Source organism: Natator depressus, chromosome 10, assembly GCF_965152275.1.
Source record: "Natator depressus isolate rNatDep1 chromosome 10, rNatDep2.hap1, whole genome shotgun sequence".
In the NCBI taxonomy this organism is placed as follows: domain Eukaryota; kingdom Metazoa; phylum Chordata; order Testudines; family Cheloniidae; genus Natator; species Natator depressus.
The window spans coordinates 67590686-67616466 of NC_134243.1; the positions used below are offsets into that span (position 1 = coordinate 67590686).

Sequence of the window (25781 nt, forward strand, 5' to 3'; positions counted from 1 at the left end):
CAGCGCAGCTTTGCTCTAGTGTGTGACTGTCAAACTCACCTCGCGGGGCCCTGTACTCATCATCTCAGCCACATAAATGCCTCAAATGCCCCAGGAGCTAAGGTCTTCCTAGCCTGGTAGCATCACCAGAAGGAATGCTTCAGCAGGCCACATCCTGAGCTCGGTGCAGTGCCCCACCCCAACTGTCCTGTCACCTTCAGGTCACACCCTCAGGTGATCCATGTGCAGCCACCCCTCCCCACCCATCACCTTTGGGTCCTGCCCCGAGGTGAGCCCCACATAGCCCTAATCCCATTGCCTTCATTAGCTTGCTCATGACTAAGAGCACTTGTCTCAGCTAACCATCCTGCTGGGGATGTGTGAGCCAGACTAGCCTCTGGTTCCCTCTCCCATCACTGGGCTGAGTCTATATGGCTAACAGGAGGGTTTGTTTCCCTGAGCGGTGACTATTACCGCCAAAGGGCAGTCTGTGCAGCATAAAGGGGCTGTTATGCTAGATGTATTTCTTGCTGCTAACTGCAACTGGTAACAGAGCTGACCTCTAGCCCCGCCCCGCCTTTCTGTGATGCCAGGTGTTTTGGGGCCCTGGTAGCCCCATATCCCCTCTCAGCAGCTCTACATGGAGGTTCCTGTTAGTGTGAGGCCCGCCCCCTGCTTAGGTTTCAGCATGTCCAGACTCTGAGTGCCTTTGTAGGGTTGGGAGATTGACGCCTGGGTTGGGGAGCTGTCTATCACAGGGTTTTGGCCTGCTGTCCATCACCATAGTAGCTGAGCGCCTTCCACATAAGATAAGGAAGTCGCTAGTGACAGGCTCCTAAGTAGGGAGTTAGGTACCAGGCAGGCTCCCATTAGCACCCTCACAAGTGGGGACATCAAGGCAGGCATTCCATAACTCATCAGTGGATGCTCTATACTTCATGAACCCATCCTGGCCCCCCCCCTGTGTAGCAGCGAAGAGACGGGGAGTACACACCCCGAGTGACTGGCGCACGGTTTGGGTGGGGGGTGGGGGTGGGGCTGAAGAGCTGGTAATTAATGACGTTGGTTAAAGGACCCTAATGAGGAGAATCTGTACAGAATGGGAAAATAAGTGCTCTAAAAATAATGGGCAGCAAGCCCAGGGGCACTTGTTCTTTGGGTGCGGCCTTGGGGGAGTCTCGGGGATTGGGTTTTATAGCAAACACTAACAACGTGATTTTTTTTTTTACAACTACCTGATTTGGCTCAGTAAGTGCAAGGGTTCCACATCACTAGCCTCCTGGCATCAATCACATTCACTTTTAAGAATGATTGGAGCTCGTTGGAGTAGGCACCATCCTTTATTCTGCTATCTGTGTATTCTTATGAGATGGAGCCCTGATCCTGCTTTAAGCAAGGGAACCACTGAGTTAACCCCTGCCTCCAGAGCCAGAGAAAGGGACATGCTGAGATTGTGGCCCACTTAAGAGCCTGGGCCACTGTGGGGAGCCCTGGACCCTTCACCTGCCCTGAGTGAGGGGCTGGGGAGCCTGAGAGCAGCCCCCAGCCTGTGTCTCTGCCACCCAGGGCAGGTGGAGGGTCGAGGGCTCCCCACAACGGCCCCAGGCTCCCTGGGCAGCTCTTACAATGGCCCAGCTCCAGCTTCTGGCCAAGCCAGGGGTCGGGGCCTTGTGGGGGATGGAGCAGGGGGCAGAGAGAGAGAGAGAGTGTGTGTGTCTCGCTCTCTCTCCCAGGTCCCAATGAATCTTATGCCGGCTCTGTGTCTAGCTTCTGTGAAAAATTCTGGTGGGGAGAGACCGTGGGGAAAAGCTTCACCAGCTCCCAGCTGCTGGAGCCTTTCACTGTGGCAAGGCTCTGCCAGGGCGGGAGGCAGCAGAGAAAGGATGGCGGAGCCTTTCCCCACTGTCCTTCTGCGGCTGGAGCTTTGCCCTATGCCTGGGACGGGCTCCAGCAGTGGGGCGCTGGCGCAGCCTTTCCCTGCAAAGTGAGTCTTTTCCTATGGAGGGGAGCATAGCAGGGTAGCTGGGGAGGCATGACTTGGGTGAGCAGAGAGCTGTGTAGGGTATATACTCACGTACATCTTTCTTATTTATACCTGGGCTGGGTGGGGAGGGGAGTTATGCGGGTATGTATGCCGCACGCTGCTGAAAGAAGTATGCAGGGTAGGCATACCTGCGAGAAACGAAAGGGCTGTAAAACTTGCCTAACCAGCCTTCTAAGGATTTCCCCGGGGTCAGGGGAAACCTTCTTGTGGCATACAGCTGCTGTAGCAGCTCAGTGGCCTTGTCCTCCACCACTAGGGGGCATGGCTGAGGAAACCAGCATGTGATGCACTGCTAAACTCCAGCAAATCTCCAGCTACCCGAACGGCTCCAAAGGGCCCTGGGCAGCTGAATACAACTTAGAGCAGCCAAGTGTAAAGTCACTTTTGTGGCTTTCCTGCCAACTTCATGTGCAGCTTGGGTGCACCAAACAATCCAGGCCTAACTAATCAAGTGGCTAAAGTTCACAGAAGTATATGGCACACCAGTCCTGTAACTCTTACTATAGCCAGCTAACAGTTTTTTTTTAAATACATTCTAGAAAATGGTGTTGCCAAAGTCTAACACACAATGTTTTTTGCCTGTGTTAGCAGGGTCAAATGCCATGCCCTCCAGTCATGTTGTTGGCTGAGCTTGCAAGGCTTTCCACTCAACTGGCCAGCATGCCTCGGCCTGCATGTGTCAGTAATGTACTGGTCAACTCTTGACTGGCCACATCTCATCAAGTCCAAAATTTCAGAGGATATGCTCGTCATCAGTGGCCAGAACCCTAGTGATTGGGGGAGGGAGGGAGGAGGGGAGGGCAGGGTACTTGGGGGGGGAGGGGGAGGCGCTTTCAAGCCCCTGCCTTCTGATTAGCACAGACCAGGTGAAGCAGCTCTGCAACTCTCTAGAGAGCAAATTAAATAACAAACTGATTGATGGCTCCCATTAATGGCTTCAAACATACCACCACCCACAACCTGAAGAGAGCTAAATGCATGCCCTGCTCGCAGCAACCAAACAGCTCAGCCAGTAGGAACAGTCCTTCCGTCCTGCCTCCCTCCTCGCAACCTGCCTCCTCACGTCTGTTCAGTGGTGGGGGAAGAGACAGAGGGCATCAGCCTGAGCCCACCCTTTCCAAACCAGAGGGAAGAAAGATACCTGACAGGTACACAGATCTCCTGATAAGGTGGGGAGGAGGATTTGGTGGAGAACAGAGCCCCTGCTGCTGGAAAAGGATCAGAGTCCCTGGCATAGTGAGGAGAGTGGGAGACCTTGCTGTGCCGGTGGGAGGGAGGGAGCACGTGATATGGGAGAATGGGGGCTTACAGCACCCCTGGTGGGTCAGGGGTGTTGGGGGACTCTGCTATGGACAAGTGACACAAAACCCCCACCAAGCAGGCATGGGGGCATTTCAGTGAGACCATGAAACAGAGAGGGATGGGAGGGGGGGCACACAAAGAGCTTGTGGAGGAGAAATGAAGGATTGCCAAGAGTCCCATGTCCATAAAATGAGCTTGGCTACAAAGTGTGTTTGATTCTGAATACAACTTACCACTGAAAAGGCAGACATTCCCCTATTCCACTTGCAAATGTATAGCACCTTCTTATGTAGTAAGGGGTGTTTTTTCTCCCTTTTTGGGTAAAATGTTACACGAACTCATCAGAACAGTAGGAAAATGTTTAACTAGGACCGGGACTGTAGCCAGATCATTAGATCTTGAATGAAAGGCCTTTAAGCATTTTACAGTTACAGGTAGTGTAGCAGGGGACAGATTATGATGCTGCACTGTAAATAGAAGAAGTGTTTTCCCTCTGTACATTGTCTATTCCTAGGTTCAGCATCCGTCAGGAAATGGGCTGATGGGGGTAAAACTATTTGGGTGTATAATGTGACTGTATCACAGAAGGGCACTTACTGCCGCCAGTAAGTCCAAAGTCATAAAAACTACAGAAATATGTCCCTCTCCATGCTGACCAACCCTCAGATAACCCCATGTAATCCTTTGCCTTAATTGCATCTAGGTCTGTAGGAGTAGATGTCAATGTGAAAGGTGCTATAATATGGCAGTAGTGATAAACTCAGCCTATTTCATGCAATGAGATGAGGAAGTCAACCTGGGGTTCTAACATGGAAGAGTGTTCGGGACAGGTCTGATTCTGACCTTAGCTGTACATTGAAATGCTGGAGAGGTACCTCACTGAGATTAAAAGGGGAGAATTGAAATGTTTACCAACAAAAGGCTGGAGCAATGATAAGTCTCCTTTCTATGAAGTACCATCATTTTCAGTTTAAAATGGACTCTCTTTATTTCTTGAGTGAGAATAATTCCCCACCCTGTTGTATTCCATTGCACAGCAGCAACAAAGAATAAATGAGTGGGGGGGGGAGGATGAGAGGGGGGAAGGGAGAGTGTGTTTGTGTGTGTGTTAAATGAGTCTGTTCTACAGCCTTAGTTAAGAGCCAGTTGGCTTTTAGCTCATGTGATAGAGGCTCATGCACTAAGCTCCAGAGGTCCCACATTCAATCCCACCTGCCGACGTCCGGGGTCTGTCAGTGTTATATTTGCACATCTTGGCAAAGCAGCAAAGCTATTGATTTATGTTTTAAAATGAGCAGGATTATGTGGAATCCCTGTCATTGGCGGGGTTTTTTAAAGAACAGGCTAAACAAACACCAGTCTAGGTCAGTGGTGGGCAACCTGCGGGCCACGTGCAGCCCGCGGGCTGCAGGTTGCCCACCACTGGTCTAGGTTCTAGGGTGCTGGACTAGGTGAGGTCTTGATTTTCCTTCCAGTGCTACGTTTCTATGATTCTGTAATTTCCTTCTGAATCAGGGAATTACATCTGGAACCAATTGCAGCTGCTTGCACTGCTTCCCCCTTGCCTGGTGATTTACACCAGCTGATGATCTGGCCCCATATTGTCTAAAACTCATCATCAGCGATCCCTCGAAGTCAAAGATGATTGGCTTTCATGGCTTGTCCATTTCAAGTTAACTGTGGGTCCACTGATGGCTGCTACCACATTGCAGGCATGTTTTTCCGAGCAGGATGGGTGAACCTGCAATATTAGTTCGAGCCATGGTGTGCTCTTTCTGTTGCTCCTGTTTCACCCCTACATGTAGTCGTATCTGGTTCTCAGAGTGCTGAGATCCCTGCCTCAAGCAATTCCTCCAGGGTTGTTGGTTCTGGGATATACATTCCCATGAATTAATGTGGGTGATAAATGAGGTGGGGGGGGCAATAGTTCCCGTTTATGGACACCCAGCTAGCCAGTTAGCTATCAAGTCCCTCTTGGTGGCCGTTCTCTGCTTGCTTTACCTGTAAAGGAGGGATTGGCAACCTTTGGCCCGTGGCCCACCAGGGAAAGCCACTGGTGGGCCGGGATGGTTTGTTTACCTACAGCATCTGTAGGTTCGGGCGATCGCAGCTCCCACTGGCCGGGGTTCACTGTGCCAGGCCAATGGGGGCTGAGGGAAGGGCGACCAGCACATCCCTTGGCCCGCGTCACTTCCCACAGCCCACATTGGCCTGGCACGGTGAACCGTGGCCAGTGGGAGCTGCGATCGGCCGAACCCACAGACGCTGCAGGTAAACAAACCGTCCCAGCCCGCCAGCGGATTTCCCTGGTGGGCTGCGTGCCAACGGTTGCTGATCCCTGCTGTAAAGGGTTAACGAAGTCCCCCAGGTAAAGGAAAGGGAGTGGGCACCTAACCAAAGGAGCCAATGGGAAGGCTAGAACTTTTTTAAATGGGGGAGTTTTAGTGTCCTAAGAGGTTTGTGCATATTGTTTAATTAGCTGGGGGCAACAGCTAATTTCCTTCGTGTTATTTCTCAGCTCTTCCCCAGAGGGGTCTGTGAAAGGGCTTGAGGGTACCCCACAGAAAGGAATTCCCAAGTGCGCCTTCCTGGGTTCCAAGGGGTTTGCATTTGCGTGGTGGCAGCATCTACCCGTCCAAGGTCAGAAAGAACCTTGGGAGTATAATACAAGCCTGTAGTGGCCAGTATTAATTTTTTGAATCCTTGCAGGCCCCCACCTTCTGCACTCGAAGTGCCAGAGTGGGGAATCAGCCTTGACAATGTCAATATTACATTACCTCTCTGTAGTGCTTTTCATGCCCTCCTCTAGCACATTTGCCTTGGCTGAATTGAGATCATGTTTTGGCAGTCTGAAATCAGGCATCCGGACAACATGACCTGTCCGGGGAATTTGATGACAGCTAATCATCATCACAATGCTCATGATATCGGCTTGCAAGAGGACACTGAGGTTAATGCATTTATCAGCCCATTTAATTCAAAGCATCTATGCACACAGCATTTGTGATACTTCTCCAATGCCTTAAGATGTCTCCTCTCTATTGTCCACATTTCAGTCCCATACACTAGGGCTTTGTAAGCCATAAGTTTGGTTTTAATTCTGATGTCGCAATCGTCAAACACCCTCCTTCTCAAATGGCCAGAAGCTCAGCTAGCACATTTGAGCCGGTACTGGATTTCTTCATCAATATCAATTGTCTGTGACAAGTGGCCTTCAAAGTATGGGAAATGCACAAGGGTCTCTAAAAGGTTATCATGGAGCTGCATTGCTGGTGTTGGAAGTTATGTACCAGGAGCTTGCTGACGGAGAACCTTTGTCTTCTGAATCATGAGTGTCAGTCCCATTTTCTGGTGTGCTTCCACAAAGACATTGATCATCACCTGAAGCTCTGTTTCCGAGTGAGCACATACTCCAGCATTGTCAGCATACTGAAGCTCGACGACTTGGATCAGCAGTGTTTTGGTTCTGGATTGGACGTGGCCCTGGTTGAACAGCTTACCATCCATTCGATAGGTGTAGCTACAACTATATGTGTTCTATATACACAGGTGATGGGATAAAACCAATTTCAGTCTCATTAGCATATGTCCAGCTCTAGGCAGAACACTCTGAGTTAGATCCAGAGCTGCACTGGGACACAAGGCTGTCCTGAAGCCAGCTTACCTGGCTCCTGGAAGATCCCAGTGTAGAGAGGAGCTCGTGGGGTGAGGTGGCGGGGGCATAGTCATTGTAGTCACTTCTACACCACTGCTCCTGCCAGTCCTTCAGCCAACACAGGGGCGTTAAGGAAAGGGGGCACAGCAGAGCTTCCTGTGTTTCGGCAATCCACAGCTGCTGGACTGGTGCCTTGGGGCTGTAAGCAGCCAGTACAAATTCCACTGGCATATCAGTCTTGTTAAACATGACACACACAGTAGGCAGTACAAAGTGCAGCATGGGCAATAAACTTTGCCCAAGGAACTCTGGGCAGGAGGGAGTAGCAAAATAACCAGGTCGTACTGAAGAGAAACCAGCGGGTTATGCCCTTTTGTTGGCTTGTGTTACAAGGAAGGAAAAATACCTTTACTGTATTTGCTAGTGAAGTTACTTCCGAATGAGCAGTAACTGAAAGTGACGCTTCACAGAGGATGCTGGATTGTGAGCAGTTTTAAACCCATTATTGTCATAGGGGGTTAAAAGAGGCCTTGCTGTAAGGGCATAGTTCTTTGCCTTTCTGTCAAGGATCAGTTAGTCAGTCTCTTGTCTTCCTTCATTTCAAGTTGCCAACAATCCCTTTGTTTTCCCATTTCATAAGAAAAACCTCAAAGAACAACAAATACCCTAGAAAGTGGGATTTTTTAAAAAAGGCAGATGCTGCCAGTAAACAAAAACAGTGCAACATGTGAGATTAGGAATATTCAACAAATATGTGTGAAGTGAAGTGTTACAAAGTGCTCATTTCCCCAAAACTGGATTAAGTCAGGCTACAGTTTGCTGCAGGGTGTGAAATGTGCAGAACTTTTCACAATGGCCGTCCCACATCCACGTCCCCTTCGCTTTCATATTGCGTTGCAGGCATCAGTCTCTCAATCCAGATCAATGAATGAAATCCCAAAGATGCTTCAGGTTCCACTGAGTGTTTTCTTCCTTTGGGGAGTTAAAGGCTAACGCCACTGCAGATGAAGAATGTTCTTCAAGACTGATGCATGACTGCATCCCTTCTGAAGGAAAATAATAGGTGGATGTGACCATACTAAAATGACTCCAATGTCAGCGTCTTTAAGCCCACCACTCTCACTCATCTTTACAGATGGAGTAATAAATACATAATGATATCCCAAGCTTAGGGAACACTTGAGAACATAATAAATAACAAAACTATACTTACCCCTACTTCCAGTTTCTTTTAAAGACATCAGTGTAGCACTTTCTCTTGCTACAGAAGGGATTTCAAAACAGGTAATAGTTATTCATTTCTCTTTCTTCTTGTAATCTATTAAAGGAATCAAATATTTACACCTGATAGAAAGAAAAGGAGGACTTGTGGCACCTTAGAGACTAACAAATTTATTTGAGCATAAGCTGATGAAGTGAGCTGTAGCTCACGAAAGCTTATGCTCAAATAAATTTGTTAGTGTCTAAGGTGCCACAAGTCCTCCTTTTCTTTTTGCGGATACAGACTAACACGGCTGCTTCTCTGACACCTGATAGAGTAACCCTGCAAACCCTTGGAAAATAATGTTTTGAACTGCCTAAACAAAACATTAAATAGCCACTAGAAGGCAGCCAAGTATAAGGGAAAAACTTCAAAAGCAGATTACTGTACCAGATGTCTCTGAACTGATTATGCGTGGCTCTCAGACGTCTAATTCTACAGTCATGAGTTGTTAGGACCCTACCTTGTTTACTGTACTTTTAAAGGATTGCTTTATGTGAACCATTAGCTTTCATAGCCAGTCAGAAGGGAAAAAAACCTGCATCTCTGTCTTGTATGAATGCTTTGCAGAAATACTGGTAACTTTTCAAAGATTGTCAGCCTTTTAGCTGGGTACCTGTGCAGTATCTGATTTCAGGCAGAATCTCTGAGGTGCAATTGCTAAATCAGCGGACTAAGTGTGAACATCTGTTACCAGGTCTAACACGCTTATAGACTATGAAAGCATGTCTATAATTCCAAGGGAAAGCCCAAGGCGAAGAATGCTGTCTCGGGATAATAGTCTCCTGTTGATCAGCTGAGGCATTTATGGAAAGTAAATGTGTTGCAGGCAAAAACCAAGTGGTGTATTTCTGAATCAAGAGCTATTAGCCCTGTGACAATCTTTTATCACATCGACTCTGTTTCTGTTCCATTGTATGAGTGGCCCAAATGGTCACAAGGGCACTTGCCAAACATGAGCACTGCGATGGTCAGTTTGTACGTACAGCTTAGGGATGTGCACGTGCACTTTGAGGTGTGGGGATTTGTGCTTGTGGGTAGGTGAGCATGATGCTTCAACAATAAAGCAGTTTCAGTGAGAGTCTTTAGTGCAGCCCTGTTAAATGCTGGGCTGCCTGAGGCCTGGGCTACACGACAAAGTTATGGCAACCTAACTTTACATGCTCCGATTTCCTTTTGCATGCGCCCACACCTAAATGTGTCTCCTGTCAATGTAACAACCCTCTTACGCAACACAAGAACACCACCTCTCCGAAGGACACAGAACCACAGTCAACCTGCTTCCATCGAAATAGGGCCAGTGTAGACACTTCATTACCCGTATCAACCCTAATAGTCCTCCAGCAACTGTCCCACAATGCCCTGGCCCTGCAACAGGGGCCACTCCAGTCACACTTTGAACTCCACTGCCCAGAGGTCACAGTCAACAGAACCCCCCCATGCTTTAAAATTCCCAGCATGGTTTGGAAATACCTTTTTCTGGGTGCCCACCTTGGTGAGCATGCATACAGTGAGCTACACCTAGACGTGTTCCTGCCTGAAACAGGACAGAAGTCCTGCATCCCCTCAGCCTGTGGGGAGACAAGGCTGTATGAGCCCAGCTGCAGAGCAACCAAAGGACTATAGATAACTGTGCAGCTTGCACAGGGGATGCTACACCTGGGGCACAACAGAGATGAGACTCAGTGCTGGATGAAAGCCAGGGAATGTCAGGAGGCATAGCAGAAGACAAGGGAGGGCAATGACAAATCTGGGGCCACCCTGATTACCTGCCACTTCACAATGAACTGCATGCCATACGTGGTGGGGACCCCCACCAACACCCTGGATGCAGGGATGCTGAGAGCCTGTAAACCCTGTATATAACGGAAACCACTTCAAGCCAGGGGAGTCTGGCAGCACCCCCAGTTCCAGCTCCTATGCCTGAATGTGACCACGGACCCTTGGTGATAGCTGGGCGAGAAAACCCCTCCAGTGCACAGCGAGGAGGAGGAGGGGATATAGTGGGGAACACAAACAATGCGGCGACCCTGCAGCGCTTCAAAATCCTGCCAGAATTGAGCCAGTCCTGTCAGGTGAGTACAGGAGAGTACAGGTTATTAATCCTGTATAGGGATTAATAACAAGAATTTTCGTTATAAGCTGGGGACACATCAATTAGAAGTAACGGAGGAGGAGAAGGCCCTTGGAGTATTGGTTGACCACAGGATGACTATGAGCCGCCAATGTGATATGGCCGTGAAAAAAGCTAATGCGGTCTTGGGATGCATCAGGAGAGGTATTTCCAGTAGAGATAAGGAGGTTTTAGTACCGTTATACAAAGCACTGGTAAGACCTCATCTGGAATACTGTGTGCAGTTCTGGTCTCTCATGTTTAAGAAGGATGAATTCAAACTTGAACCGGTACAGAGAAGGGCTACTAGGATGATCTGAGGAATGGAAAACTTGTCTTATGAAAGAAGACTCAAGGAGCCTAACCAAAAGAAGGTTAAGGGGAGATGTGATTGTTCTTGAGAAATATATCAGAGGGATAAATACCGGAGAGGGAGAGGAATTATTTAAGCTCAGTACCAATGTGGACACAAGAACAAATGGATATAAACTGGCCGTCGGGAAGTTTAGACTTGAAATTGGGCGAAGGTTTCTAACCATCAGAGGAGTAAAGTTCTGGAATAGCCTTCCAAGGGAAGCAGTGGGGGCAAAAGATCTATCTAGCTTCAAGATTAAACTCGATAAGTTTATGGAGGAGATGGTATGATGGGATAACATGATTTTGGCAATTAATTGATCTTTAACTATTCATGGTAAATAGGCCCAACGGCCTGTGATGGGATGTTAGATGGGGTGGGATCTGAGTTACTACAGAGAATTCTTTCCTGGGTGTCTGACTGGTGAATCTTGCCCACATGCTCAGGGTTCAGCTGATCACCATTATTGGGGTCGGGAAGGAATTTTCCTCCAGGGCAGATTGGCAGAGGCCCTGGGTTTTTTTTGCCTTCCTCTGTATCATGGGGCACGGGTCACTTGCTGGAGGATTCTCTGCTCCTTGAAGTCTTTAAACCATGATTTGAGGACTTCAATAGCTCAGACATAGGTGAGAGGTTTATCACAGGAGTGGGTGGGTGAGATTCTGTGGCCTGTGTTGTGCAGGAGGTCAGACTAGATGATCATAATGGTCCCTTCTGACCTTAATATCTATGAGCCTATAGTCTATGAGCCTGGGGATGAAGAGGTAGGGAGCTCAGAGGTAGGTGTATTGAGGCATTAGTTCTTATCAGCATGTTTGTTTCCTTTTCAGTGTCTTCTCCTTCTGCTGCCTGCGCGCTTGTTTAAAAATGGTGCCCATCTGCTCTCCAGAGAACAAAGGTACGGACCTTTCATTGGTCACTTTGAAAACAGCAGGGGAAAGACAATTAAAATGAATACATTGGCAGGCATGTGTAGCTGCCCCTGCAATGACTTATACATGTTAGGAAATGCATTAAAAAAGCTTAGGGTAGATTAGTCTGAATTACACAGTTCAATACAGATCATTGTCCGATGCTCAGCTTGAGCTAGAGGAGGTGGTCACTTTGCGTGTGTTGTTCTAGGTGGGGCGGGGGGAGTCTCCCCAGAGGAGTGCTTTATTTATATGAACAGGGATGTCCCTTTTAGCCCCTTGAACAATCATGATGAAACTTTCATGGAGCTACTCTACAACCCTTTCCCAAATGTTCCTAGGAATGGTGGCCTGGTTTCTGCCCCCACAGTAGGAGACATTCCCATGCCATTCTCCAATGAGGGCCACTGGCACCATTACAGTAAACAGAACAAGAGCATACAGGCCCTGGTGGCGTTGGCACATCGGTAGCAGCTGCTTTCTCTGGGCCTTTATCACCCGCTGGAGTGAGATAACAGCCAAAATCAGGGCTGCCTGTGAAAATATTGGCAATATTCAGTGCACGTTCCGTATATGCATACGCAGGGCAATCCAGCATCTAAACCTCCCTTGCAACAAGTCCCCACCCTTGCTACACCATACTCACCATGCCGTAAGCTGTAGAGCAGTGCTGTAACGAGCTGCTCCAAAGCTAATCTGGCACTTTGCTTTTTATTTTTTTACTGAAAATCTTTATGGGAAAAATGTCAGGAAATGTTGAGACATTTTTCTGTTATACCTGTAAATCTAACACAGTATCTGTCTCTTTTTATCAGCATCCTCCACCGAGGCACCCTGGAGAGGTAGCCCTTCCATGCCTGCTGAAGGCCGGAGCCAGACCAGGCCAAAAAAGAAGCAGACCAGGGAGGAAATGTTCTATGAGCTCATCCAGTCCTCTGCAGTAACTGACCATGACCACAGGGGCTGAATGACCCAGAGCAGGAACAGAGAGAGCAGATGCTGGAGGAGGGCAAAGCTACCAAGAGGTGGCATCCGGGAGGGCACCAGCACATTATGGGTGTGCTCAGGCAAGAAACACAGATGTTGCAAAACGGAGGTAAGAATAGGTTGGACAAACATCTGTGGTTTACTTGGTCCTGCCTCAGTGCAGGGGGCTGGATTTGATGACCGCTCAATGACATTTTCAGCCCTACATTTCTATTATTCTATTTTTTCTAAATACCCAAATGACTCCTAACCCAGCAGCCTCTGTATTCCATGGAAAACGCCATGGTCACTGATCCCCATACCCCGCCACATAACAGGTGGCAGCGAGGCCTGAACCCTTACCACTGCACAGCAGGGGGGAACAAGGAGAACCAGGATTACATCTACACTGACCTGTGATACCCACAGGATCAGCCAGCAAGCACCGTGCACTATTTGTTTTCACCATGAATGAAGCTCTTTAGTATGGTCCCGGATGTTTTCTTATGTACTTTTTACTTGTTTTTGTTACAAATATGGATTTTCAACTTGTTTATTTGCCCTTCAGGTTTGTTGCTTGTTCATTTGCACGCGATAAAGTTTTAGTTTTTGAAAGCCAGAGTACATTTATTTATTAGTTTGTAAAGCACCCTCGCCTCCTCATACACACGATTTATAACAGCCATCAGCCCCCCACCCCCATATTTAATGTCTCTCTACACGGAATCAGCAAGTGCTCAAAAGCATCACACGACACTACTGTGGCCAACTGCTAAAATGATCTCTTGAGACCTCTGTCAGCCAGATAGCTTCACAGTTGGCTTTTCTACTTGCCCTTGTGTCTGGCTGTTCAAAAGCAGCAGGCAGCCAGTCCATCTCACCCTTCCCCTTTGCTTCACAAATATTAAATAAAACACAACACGCTGCAGTAATGCTAGGAATGTTTGTCTCACTGAGATCCAAGCTAGTCATGAGACATTGCCAGTGAGTTCTAAGTCTATCAAGTGCACTTTCAACTGTCATCCTGCATCTGCTCAGCCGGTAATTGAATCGTTCCTTGGTTCTGTTGAAGTGGCACTCTCATTCCAGCATACAGGTTCAGGAGCTGTGGGAGCACGGGGCATTTCAGCATCACCAGCGGTACTATGCTAGTCAGGGAAGACAGGCCCTACTTGCAACTTCGGGAAAAGTCCTGTGTGTTAAAGATGCGAGAATCATGCACTTTCCCTGACCAGTCCACATTAACAGCAGTGAAGCATCCATGATGATCCACTAGCACTTGCATAACCATGGGACCCCTTTTGGTTTACACGCTCTCTAGCAAGGTCTGGTGCTGCCAGAATAAGGCTATGACCCACCATAGTGCAGGACCCCCCATGGCTTCAGATCCATCTACTGTTTCCTGCACATTGCCGAGAGTCAAGGTCCTGTGCCACAGGAGACACTTGATGGCCTTGCACACTTGGATGACAACAGCCCCCCACTGTGCGTTTTCCAACTCCAAACTTGCCACTGACCGATGGCAATCCTGTGTTGCAAGCTTCCATAGCACAAGTGCCATTTGCTTTTCCAGTGTTCATGCCGCTTTCATTCTGGTGCCCCAGGCTGGAGGGCTGTGGTGAGTTCGACACACAGAACTAGGAGTATGGCCTTTCGCATCCGAAACTTCTGCAGCTACTGCTCTCCATACAATGCTATCCTACTACTCAGTGCTCGTTTTTCTGGCCTGTAAGTGCCTATCCACTGTGTGACATTGCTCAACCTAAGATTTGTATTCACCGTCTACATCAGCCATTCCTCCTCCTTGGGTAGCTCGTCTTTGTCACCACACCACCAGTTGTAGTGGTAGTTGGTGACGTTCCACTAACACAGGAGAAACCTGCATCCTGTATTAGCAAGTGACATGAGAATTGCACTGTGCAGGGTGCAGGTTCCTGTTGGAGAGATTGCAGAGACCTAAAAGCGATGCATAGAACTGTGGGAATTTTAAAAGAGGCCTGAAAATGATGGGCTGGAATAAACATTATGGGATGAGAAAGTGAAATTATGGGCACTTGACCCCTAGTTCCCAGAAAGCCCTGGGCAAATTGCTGATAGCCTACAAAGCACTTCAAAAATGTCCCAGAAGGTTTTGCCTTGGAAGCAGCCCAGGGCACACTGGGCTATGTACCCTTTGTACACCACATCTTCTGTCGACACAACCACTTTATGTGGATAAATTGGAGAGAGTCCAGCGAAGGGCAACAAAAATGATTAGGGGTCTGGAACACATGACTTATGAGGAGAGGCTGAGGGAACTGGGATTGTTTAGTCTGCGGAAGAGAAGAATGATGGGGGATTTGATAGCTGCTTTCAACTACTTGAGAGGTGGTTCCAAAGAGGATGGTTCTAGACTATTCTCAGTGGTAGAAGATGACAGGACAAGGAGTAATGGTCTCAAGTTGCAGTTGGGGAGATTTCGGTTGGATATTAGGAAAAACTTTTTCACTAGGAGGGTGGTGAAACACTGGAATGCGTTACCTAGGGAGGTGGTAGAATCTCCTTCCTTAGAAGTTTTTAAGGTCAGGCTTGACAAAGCCCTGGCTGGGATGATTTAATTGGGGATTGGTCCTGCTTTGAGCAGGGGGTTGGACTAGATGACCTCCTGAGGTCCCTTCCAACCCTGATATTCTATGATTCTATGACTTGTGCTGAGGGCAGTACTGACACAACAGCCAAGCCTGCATGCACTCCAGCGACACACAAACATCAGCGGCTGTAAGCGGACATAACTTCAGGCAGCCAAACTTTGGCATGTAGACACAGCCGGAGAGTCTGGCAGTGAGCAGGAGCATGGCAGTGACAACCCTGTGAGCACACAAAGGAGCACCACAGAATCCAAAGCCAGGGCTCAGAGAAACTCCATGCTGGGGATTATGCAGAATCAAGCCTCGCATGATCTTGCAGGGGAACTATCATGCTAAAGGTTTTGGGGTGCCACCTGTCCCACCTGAGCTACAGTGCCACTGGCTTTAGAAGCAGGGGTGTTCCCCATCCCTTAGCTTTACCTCATGCCTTGCCTGGCAGCTCCTCATAGGGAGCAGCAGTTAACTAATGCCTTGAAGATACAGGGCTTTGCAGCGGAATCCACCTCGTAGAGGCGTAGACTGTTCACGCCTTCCAAAGATCCCTAGCATGGGCATGTCTCCGTTGTCTACGTAACAAAAAATGAAGAGTAAGAATTATCCTGTAGCACTCAGCAGTCCCAACTATTCTGCCAGGCACAGGGCAGACAAAAGACAGTCCCTGCCCGAACAGCGTACAGTCAGAGCGTAAGCCAAATTGTGACATCAACCAAGAGGGGATGTCTGGAGGATGGGGCAATGGTGGTACAAACACAGTCACTAGCTTTGTTCACAGTTTGAAGGATTAAGGTAGGTGGCTTGCTTGGATCACCAGCCGTAGTCCTGGCTCAGAATTACACTCTCATAAAATCTCCATTTTCCCTTGGGCGAGTGTAGGCTTCTTAAGTGTAGCACTTATCTCTCCTCCGTCCCACCCTCCAAGAATGGAGACTCAGCTACTTTCAGTTCAAAAGTTCAGCTATGTCCACACTCCCCAGAGTGCCTCGCGTTTCTCCTTTGGTGCGTTAGTTGTCTGTGGTTTCTCTCTACTCAGACTTATATAGTCCGTTTTTTTTTTTTCCAGGCTTCAGTTTGTCCTTTTTTCTCCTTTCTCTGGATTCCAATTATGCTCAGGGCCTGGCTCCTCTTTCCAGCTCTGCTTCAGATTTGGCACCCTGCCGTTCTCCATTGTATCTGGGGTTTATTTTCTTTCTTTGTCTACTTCTCTCCCAGCAGAGGCTTCAATTTTTCACTGTCATGTGCCTAGTAGCTGACTTATTTCTGGTCTCTTTGCTTTAGACCTGCTGACAGGATCTTGTACTGCCTTTTGCTTTCATCAAACGCTTTCAAGTTTTTCCCTGTACATTTCCAGCTAGTCTTTCTGGCTCTGGTTTTGTTTCGGCACTCGTTCCTTCTTTCTCCACTTGCCTTCGGCGGCTTTGTTTTCATCCCAGCTGCCTGTTATTAGAGGCCAATGTCCTTTCATGCTCCAGAGGCCCCTGCCCTTTTTATGCTTCAACTTTTTAAAAAGGCTCTTTCCAGGCTCTCAAATGCCAGGACAGGCACCAGGAGCTAGGGGCGTTGGAAGTCCCCCGCTTTACACTGCAAGGTGAGGTTGGTATTAGCAGGCAAGTAGTTCAGCTGAGTCTGAACTGGAACAGCTTTGCTTAAAAGTGAAAAACCTATTTATATGCGCCCAAAAAGATTTTTTATTAAAAATAAAGGCCCCAGTTCTCTCAGCCAGCCAAGGTGGGCTTGGCACACCTGCAGGCAGAGGGCAAACATGGCCTAAAGACAATGGCGCCGGAACCTCAATGGCCATGCCCCTCACTTTTTAACATGGGTGTAGTTTGGGGGGGGGGGGGAGGAAGGGGGGCATTGCCCCTCCCAAACTGCAAGCCTTGGGCAGGCGCGGAGCATTGCTGGCAGGGGCCGTGCTTCATGGTGGAGGGGCTGATCACCGAGAAGCACAGACCCCGCTGGCACTGCTCCGTGCCTACCCAAGGCTGCAGTTTGGGGGAGCAATGCTGTCCCCTGCCCCCCCAAACTACACCCATGTTAAAAACTGTGGGGCATGGCATGCTGGCCCCCTCCAGTTCTGGTGTCCCCCCATCCACCCTGGTTCTACAAAGGTTCCGGTGCCCTTGCCTTAAGCCCTCTTTGCATCTCTCCTGATGCTATGATTCGGGGACAGGTACAGTGATCATGGGCAGGGATTCCCCAGCCACACCTCTTTTTGCATGACTTTGCCCCTGCACCACGGGTGAGAGCGGGATTGCCTGTGTGTTGATATGGCAACGCTACCACACCCGAGGACCCGCCTGCACTGGGGGAATTCTCCAATGGCTGGTTAACTTGGAGTTAGTGCTGCATGGTGACCCAGCTGGCTTCATTTGGGACCTTAGTGATGGGCAGCTGCAGATATACCCCCAAAGCTGCTGCCAGAGGTAAGGCTTTCCATAGCCATTTCAAAACTAGGCCTAATGGCCCTGAGTCAGCAAAGTACATGCTTAATTTTAGCGGCACTGAGCATGTACTTAAAATTAATCACATACCCAACTGTTAGGTAGTACTGGGGCCACTGAGCCGGCACCGGTGCGCCTGACCCAGGCTAGTCACCCATTGATTTCAGGGAGTATATGCCAGAGTGCAGGACTGGGCCCAGTGTTTAGGCTGGACTGATGCATAAAGGTTAGCAAATTACAGAGGGTCCTACAAACCAGCTGAGGAAGGGGCCACATTGCCCCAGGAGCGGGGCACAAGCATGTGAATGCTTCCTCCTTGCACCAGGGTGAAGTACCAGCTCTTTCCCCAGTGCAGCGTACGCCCAGGTACGGAAGACTGCTGTCGGTCGCAGGGAAGAGGGGGTGACCCCGGGGTGCGGGGGCAGTGCCAGAAGGGCACAATAGGCCCTGAGACCTGTGGTAGAGCAGCAGCTCTAACCAGAAAGCGGGACAGGGGCCCAGCGAGCCCCTGCTGCCTGCCAGGCACTTACCCTGACCCCACCCTCTCTGCAGGGAGCGTAGAGCGGCCAGCCCAGAATGCTCCTACCCATTACACAGGGGTCCAGACACCTCCAGGTCCATGAGCCCACCGCCCTGCTGAGCCGCTGCTGCCTCCAGCCACCACCAACCGGGACAGGTGCTGCCCCCCACTGCGGCCGCCTCCATTCCCCTGCACCGCAGAAGGTGAGGCCTGCTGGCCGGGCTCAGTCACCCGGCAAATGACCCCTGCCACTGCCTCCCCCTCCCCAGCCTCCCTTGGCTTCCTAGTGCTGTCCTCTGCCCCTTGCTTGCTCCCCGGCTCTCCCTCTGTGTGCTAGCAGAGCTTAGCGTTCACCCTGCTCGTCCTCAGCCAGGCTTTGCAATCTAAAGGGCGAGAGAGATCTTGCCTCACTGGGGTTGGCTGTTGACTTTGGAAAGACGTTTGTGTCAGTTCCCACCCCCCTTTTGCCCTGGTTAAACCCTGTTGCAAACATTTGAGTTTTTCCTTTCCAAGCCAGAGGAGGAAAATCTCTCACTGTGCCTGCCCTGTTTGGTGTGTGCCATGCAAGTCACTGAATGTGAAAGGGAAAGCAAAGGGACTGCCACCCCAGCCCTCCTCCAGTTCTGATATTTGGTTCTCCCCAATCACTTGCTGCCAAGCCCGAGGGAACGTATTCTCCTCCCTCTCATTCGCCAGGGTATGCGTATGTACTTTGTATCATCACGTGATGAATATACCGTTTGCTAGGTAGGCTTGGCATACAAGCCTACATAGCAAACGGTATATTAATTAATTTTCTTAAATATAATTTAAAATTATTTTCTTAAAATTAATTTTCTTAAATATAATTTTGTCAGATAATTTCTGTGTGTTGGCAACACACCATACCACGCCACTCGTTCTTTTGCACTGCTGCTGGTAGCAACGCTGCCTTCAGAGCTGCGTCCCCGGCTAGCAGCTGCCCCTCTCCAGCTGTCCGGCTAGCAACCTCCCCTCTCCAGCTGCCCCACCTGTGCTTAATTTGTACCAGGGCTTGCTGGAGCTGAGCCACAGCCCCTCTTTCATTACTAATTAAGCACTGCCCCCACTTCCCCTCTCTCTGAAATGGGCTTTTTTTTGAAAGGCAGTGCTGGGTTTTTTTCCCGCATGAGATGCGGGATGATGGTGGCACATGCTCGGGCGGGAGGGAGGATATGAGGGCAGGGACAGGAGCAGAGGGGCAGAAGACAGGGAGGGAGGGGACAGGAGCTGCAGAAGGGGGAGGATAGGAGCAGGATTTGGGGCATGAGCAGAAGCTGGGGACAGTGGTACAAGCAGCGAGAGGGGGATGGGGAAAGTAATCAGGGAGAAGGAAGTGTAGCCTACCAGACAAGACTCTCCCCCACCCGCCACACCTGGAATGGAACCCATTCTTCCAAAGTCTCAATGTTCCTTTGTTGTCCAGAAAATAGCTTTGAAACCCACTGGCAAGTTGCGTGTCTCCGTCTCTCTATGTGGACCTGTCACATAGAGAAGAGAACAGTCCTCTACTGCTACTCATTGTTCAGTTAGCTCACGTGGCAGAGGATAGTGCCGTGGCTTTAAAAAAGCCCATACCTGCTGGTGGCACATGTTGCAGTCAGTATCTTTCCCCATGATGAATTTAAGTTTTTAAAAAAACATAGGGGATTACAATAGTCACCATCAAGTTTATCTTAACATGTTGCATTTTTTCCTCAGCGGAAGTCTTATGGCTTCAGTGTTGCCTTTGAGCTCATCTTCAATTTGTTGCGTGTAACCGATTTGGAGATTTCACACAGATCATTGATTTCAACCAGGAGTGAGTTTGTAGCTGCCTTGCCTGAATCACTTACGAGGGTGATACCCTGTCCTTTAAAATGCTAATTACTATCATGAGACTTGGATGTGTACTTGGATGTTGGAAATACTGATTTCCTGCCACCAAAATCTAATTTTAGGAATGCTGCCTTTTAGAGAGACAGTTTGTTTGGCTCAACCCCACAATGGAAAATGTAACAAGCAAATATAATGATTGCCCTGATTATCAGAACCTCATAGGGATACATGGCTACTCATGAAAAAAATAAAACCAGGATTTTTTTTCTGCTGTATACTCACACACATTTCACGAATGTAAAAAATAATTGTCACCTAAAGTACTCTAGGTGCGGGTTATCAGCTGTTCTAGAACAAGCAAACAGCATGGTGTGAACAAACAGGCACACAGTCAAAAAGATATGTAAACGAATACCAGTTCACTGCCATAAAGTTATAATGAAGAGTACAAGAGACAGTCATAATTTGGCATTGAATATTTATTCTGATAAACCTTTTTGTATTCCAAACTACTACATATTAATTCTGTTGTAAGCAAAAACTTTTGGAATGAATCTTCCAAAAGCTTCTGTCAGCATAAACTAGACAGTCAATGCATTGCCACATTCTGTGGACATAACTTTCAAGTGCAAAGCAGATTATCTGAAAAGACATATTTCCAACCTCCTTAACAGCTTGGATAATGCTAAAATCCAGTAACAGGTCTTCAAATCTCTGCAAATTTAGTTCTCATAGTGCCTTTGTAATAAATAAATAGAAAATATATCTTTTTCATTTTGAAGTCTATAGGAAAATGTACAAAACACTATACATCTAATTCCGAAAAAGGACCAGCTATTTCGGCAACAGGTAAAACAAGCATTTGAACTGATGCACCCCCAAAATTGCCCTAATGATGACAACTGTATATGTAGGCTAATGTAAAAATATTTGCAGCAATTAAACCGTATAGACAGGATATTTGCAGTTTGTGAATGGACAGTTTAAAGAATGTACAAGCTACAAGGAGTCAGTCAACTCACTTCTTGCAGAGGAGCACATGTACAACTTCTAGAATCCACAAATATTTAAAAAATGATATATCAGAACTATTGGTTGGTGATATTAGGCCAAATTCTACCATCAGTTCCATGCACTTAACTCCCATTGAGTCAATGGGAGCTGCTTGCATTTCAGGAGAGAATCTGTCCTATTACGCCATGCCATGTTCTCTGTCTAGGCTTAACAAGTTGCAGTGATCCTATCCTAAGTATTTACAGAGTAAGACCCATCCCCTTCCCCCAGAATAGGCTCATGTGACTACCCTTGCATGACAGAACAAAATGGACTTTTTTTTTCCTGGATAAGATGTGATTTAAAAAACAAGCATATTTCCTAGAGCCAAGTCTTATGATTTCACCCTGAGAATTCCAAAAATTTTGAAAATTAGAAGCTACACTTCAGTACAAATGCAACTTGCCTTTTTGTATTAGTTAAACAAAGTACTCGACTCCTGCTCCATTTGGTTGGTTGTACTGAGTCTACAGGTGCTTAGCTCCTCCAATATAAAGACCTAGTCAGCTAGAATAGCAAAGGGCAAAAACAGGATGTTTTTGGAAAACCAAATCCAAACTGAGAGGTGTTTTGATCCTGGTTCCTCTCCTAAAACCTTCAGAAATTTTTTTTTCTGGTCTTGGCCCATTTCTAGTATTTTTCATTCATTATATCGTACGTATGATCTGCTAATACAGAGCAATAGATGCAGTTGTACCTACAGTACAGCCTCGATTATGGGAATGTTGTGGAGGACACTGAATCCATTCATATTAGTCAGAACCCTGGCTAATCAAGGATTTTTAAATGTAATTACTAGACTTAAGGGATAGGATCCTGTTTTGGCTAACAGGGAGTTTCAGATAAATGAGATTTGTATAATCGAGGTTGAACTGTAAGTGAGACTAATCTTTTTTAAGGAATAGTTGTGATCTGGGGGGTGGAAAGGACCCAAATCATCATAAGACATTGGCAGAGAAATGTATATTGCTTGAGAGCTATGCCCTTTCACATTGCATCCAGTGGAATTGGCCCAAATGGCACGAATGGTTTAGAGAGGACATTCCTTTGCTTGAACGAGAAATCCTTCATTAATAGACTGTAAAGAAGCCAGGGAAAAGGAAAATAACCCTGGATCCTTTTAAAAAATGCAACACTTGAAATTCCGCTAATGGAAAACAGTATAGAAAAACAGTATAGAGAAAAGCAATTCCAGTTTTAAAATCCAGGAAGGGCTGGAGAGGCACATACCTACAGTAGAGCCTGAACATCACTCATAACTGACTCACACAGCAACCTGGTCTGAAAACAGTGCCAGAAAGGTCTTGTGGAATTCAACAGCTGCACAGTGACAGCATGCGCAATGACACACAGATTCATGGCTGCTTCATTCCAATCCAGAGCTGACACTTCAGATACAGTGAAAAAAAGAGACACTCGGAAAAAAGACGACGACCGATTTAAAAAGAAACCAACAATGGTTTTCCGGGGGGTAGTGGAGGGGAGGGAAACATAGATGCTCTGGCATATGGACAATTTGCCTACTTCAAGAAGCCACTTTTTTTTCGGAAAGTTACCCGAATAACAGAAGCCACTTGAGACACCTGCATGACATCTTTGGGAAACACACAGCAATTCATCATGTGCATTTTTGAACAATATACAGTGTTTTTATAAGGTTAAGATAAATTTCCCAGCTTAATGAAGTGTGCTGGCAAGCAGCTCTGGTGTACGCTCAGCTTTGCTCATCATCCATTTTTTAAAACTTAGAACGTTATGTTTTGAAGGAAAGGGGGCAAAAAATGTGCAAGATTACATTATCTGGGGAGGAGGGGTGTCTTCTGGGAAGCACAATTGAATCCTCACCCTTGATTAGGGATGGAGTAAAATGACTCCCCAGCATTCTCTGCCTGGGAGCGAGAGACCCAAGTGTGGATCCTGTCAGTAGCATGTCATGTAGGCACATTGGGCTGGCTCTGAAGATTTATATTTGAAGGAATGTGTGGGAAAGTCTGAGTAAGTGTGTAGTGCTTGGCTGTCAGGTCTTTTCCACCAGTCTGTGGCTGCTTGCCTGGGAAAAAACACAGAATCATGACAACAGCTATTTAAAAGCATAACCATGGGAATGCCAGTTGTTGGTTATGGGATTGATCAGAAATGGCAGGTTCCATTATGACCATATTTGGTTTGCACATGTGACCCTAAGAGCACCCCAACGCCAGAGGACAAGGGGTGCCCTGGTTTCTAGTAGTGAGCCTCCACTGGCCCAACCAGCTCAGTGTACCCCAATTTACTGTATCTAAAAGGTGCCATGTAAGATGATATAGGCAAACTGGTAACAAGTTGGTCATTAATATTATTGCTGGTGCATGGATGCATGATGTATGAAAACGTACAAATGTGTGCTGGAAATATGTTCTTAAAACATGCTTGGCAGGTAGGGCATAAGTCACCCCACCCTTGACAAAGGAACATAGTCCCGCCTGCACAAATGTGTCTCCAATGTCAATTGAGCCAAGAGAGACAATGGAAGTACATTTACAAAAACGGTAAACAAAGCCATCAAACTAATGAGTTGAGGAAACAGCTACTTAACTATCATGACGGGAGGAGGAGACTGCAAAAATGAACATGGTGTCAGCTCCTGAACATGGATACAGCAAGCTGAGCCCACAAGCGGGCTTCCTGACTTTGAAAACAAAGATAAAACTCTGAGGAGATAAGCAGAGAGAAAAAGTCTTTTTTGCATCCTTCATCTGAAGAGACGAAGAAATGAAGTGCTTTGAGCTCTGTGTTGGTTCGGGGCTAAGAACTGGGCAGCCATGCTGGAAGAACAACCATGGTGAGAAAACTACTTTGAACAAGAGACTCTAGTTTAAGCTAGGTTTTAGTCTTAGAAGTGTATTTTTCCTTTTGTTTGTAGCCATTTCGGTCCCAGTTCTGTCTACTTGGTATCACTTCAATATCACTTCCTTGTTAATAAACTTAATCTTGTTTTAGTACACCACCATCTCAGTGCAGCGTTTCAAACGGACGAGTAAAATCCTCCACCACACTAACAGGCTGGTGCTGCATACGGTTTCGCCAAAGGAGTAGCAAACTTGATAAGGTTTGGTGAATGCTACAGAGAGAGGGGCTGAGCACTGCAGGGGAGACTGTTTTGAGTAGACTCAGGACAGAAGAGGCTGTTGGTGTCCCCCGGCAAGGAGTAATCAAGCAGGTGGAAGCCAGGGTGAGATCACTGAGCTCTGTGCAGGCTGCTGGTGTCAGAGTTCTGAGCCACAGCTGCATAGCACAGAAGCACCCAGGGTTACAGGGCAGGTGGTGACACAACCCCTTCTTGGTCTGGATGAACCCCAAAGCATCAAAATGTGTTAAATCACTCCTATGCCATTTCTTTCCCCACTATGTACCATCAGCTGAAATGTGATAACTCCCCTGTGGTTCAGCATGTACAATTTAGTCTCAGGATTCTGCAGCAGTTTGACAGAATAGTGCAGAAGGTTTCAAATAAATTCTCATTGTTTGACCATGTTTTGCAGTTTTTAGATACTGACTATAATTTATGATTTCTGATCCAAATTTTCAGCCAGCCTCTGAATTTGCATTCCTGGTTTCGTGCGAGCAGCTGATTGCACTCTCAAAAACAGCAGAGTGTGGATGCAATCAGTCCCAGGGGAAAATTCTGAGCCTTGTATGGCAATTAGATTTAACATTCATACTCGAGAGGCTCACAAGAGATGTAGAGGCAGAACATGGCCAGGCCATGTAAAAAGCACGGACACCCTTCCCCCCACTATTTGAAAACAGTTTTGCCCCAGATATTAGCTTAGAAAATAAAGGTAAATCTGGTATCAGCAAGCAGATCAATAGGGCAGGATCAATCAAGATGTGCAGCACAAGGAATGCTGTTTGTCACATGTGGCCATCTACCCACTTGCAATAAAGCTTTCTTCATGTACAACAACAAAGAAATGCTACATCTCTGGAGACCTGTGGCATGGTGCCTATTGTGAGCAGTCAGTAGTCCTTTTCTATTGGGGCAGTGCTAACAGCAGGAAGGCAAAGCATGGTGTCCTCATAATTTCATTTTCTTCACCACAGGGATTGGCACAACTTGATAGATTTTAGCTGCATCCTCCTCGGTGATCAGTTTCACCCAAACTGGTCGAAAGCTGCCTTTGAATCCGACAAAAGCCATTTTATCTGAAAACCAACAGCAATAAATTGGTAGTGCAGCTGACTGCAGACAAGCGGAAGCACTTTCATAGATTCCAAGGTCAGAGGAAACAATTGAGATCATTTAGTCTGGCCTCCTCTATAACACAGGCCATAGAACACCCCCAGAATAATTCCTACAGCAGATCTTGTAGAAAAACATCCAACCTTGGATTTTAAAAATGTCAGTGATGGAGAATCCACCATGACCTTTGGTAAATTGTTCCAATGGTTAATTACTCTCATTAAATGTATGCCTTATTTCCAGTTTGCATTTGTCTAGTTTCAACTTCCAGCCATTGGATAGTGTTATACCTTTCTCTGCTAGACTGAGGAGCTCATTATTAAATATTTGTTCCCCATGTAGATACTTCTAGCCTGTAACCAAGTCACCCCTTAAACTTCTCTTTGTTTTCATGCCACTCACACACATGCAAACTTCGTGGAGCTAACCACTATGCACTCTACCTGTGTTAAAGAGGGTGCTCTGGCTCTAAAATTTTCTGTTGTACGTGTTGGAT

General features: G+C 47.3%; 1 protein-coding gene and 1 long non-coding RNA gene across 2 annotated transcripts in view; one reads left to right on the forward strand and one right to left on the reverse strand.

Annotated features, from left to right (window-relative positions):
• Window positions 1–3057: 3057 nt before the first annotated feature.
• On the forward strand, window positions 3058–13074 carry LOC141994560 (uncharacterized). The gene is made up of 3 exons (XR_012641166.1): window positions 3058–3171; window positions 11540–11607; window positions 12436–13074. It is a non-coding gene; the product is annotated as an uncharacterized LOC141994560 (long non-coding RNA).
• A 7434-nt stretch (window positions 13075–20508) lies between these two features.
• Window positions 20509–25781, reverse strand: part of CEMIP (cell migration inducing hyaluronidase 1) — a 142267-nt gene continuing 136994 nt past the window's right edge. Inside the window, exon 29 of the mRNA XM_074966445.1 lies at window positions 20509–25248. Coding sequence (XP_074822546.1) covers window positions 25121–25248 — 128 coding nt within the window. The 3' untranslated portion in view covers window positions 20509–25120. The remainder of the gene's footprint in view (window positions 25249–25781) is intronic.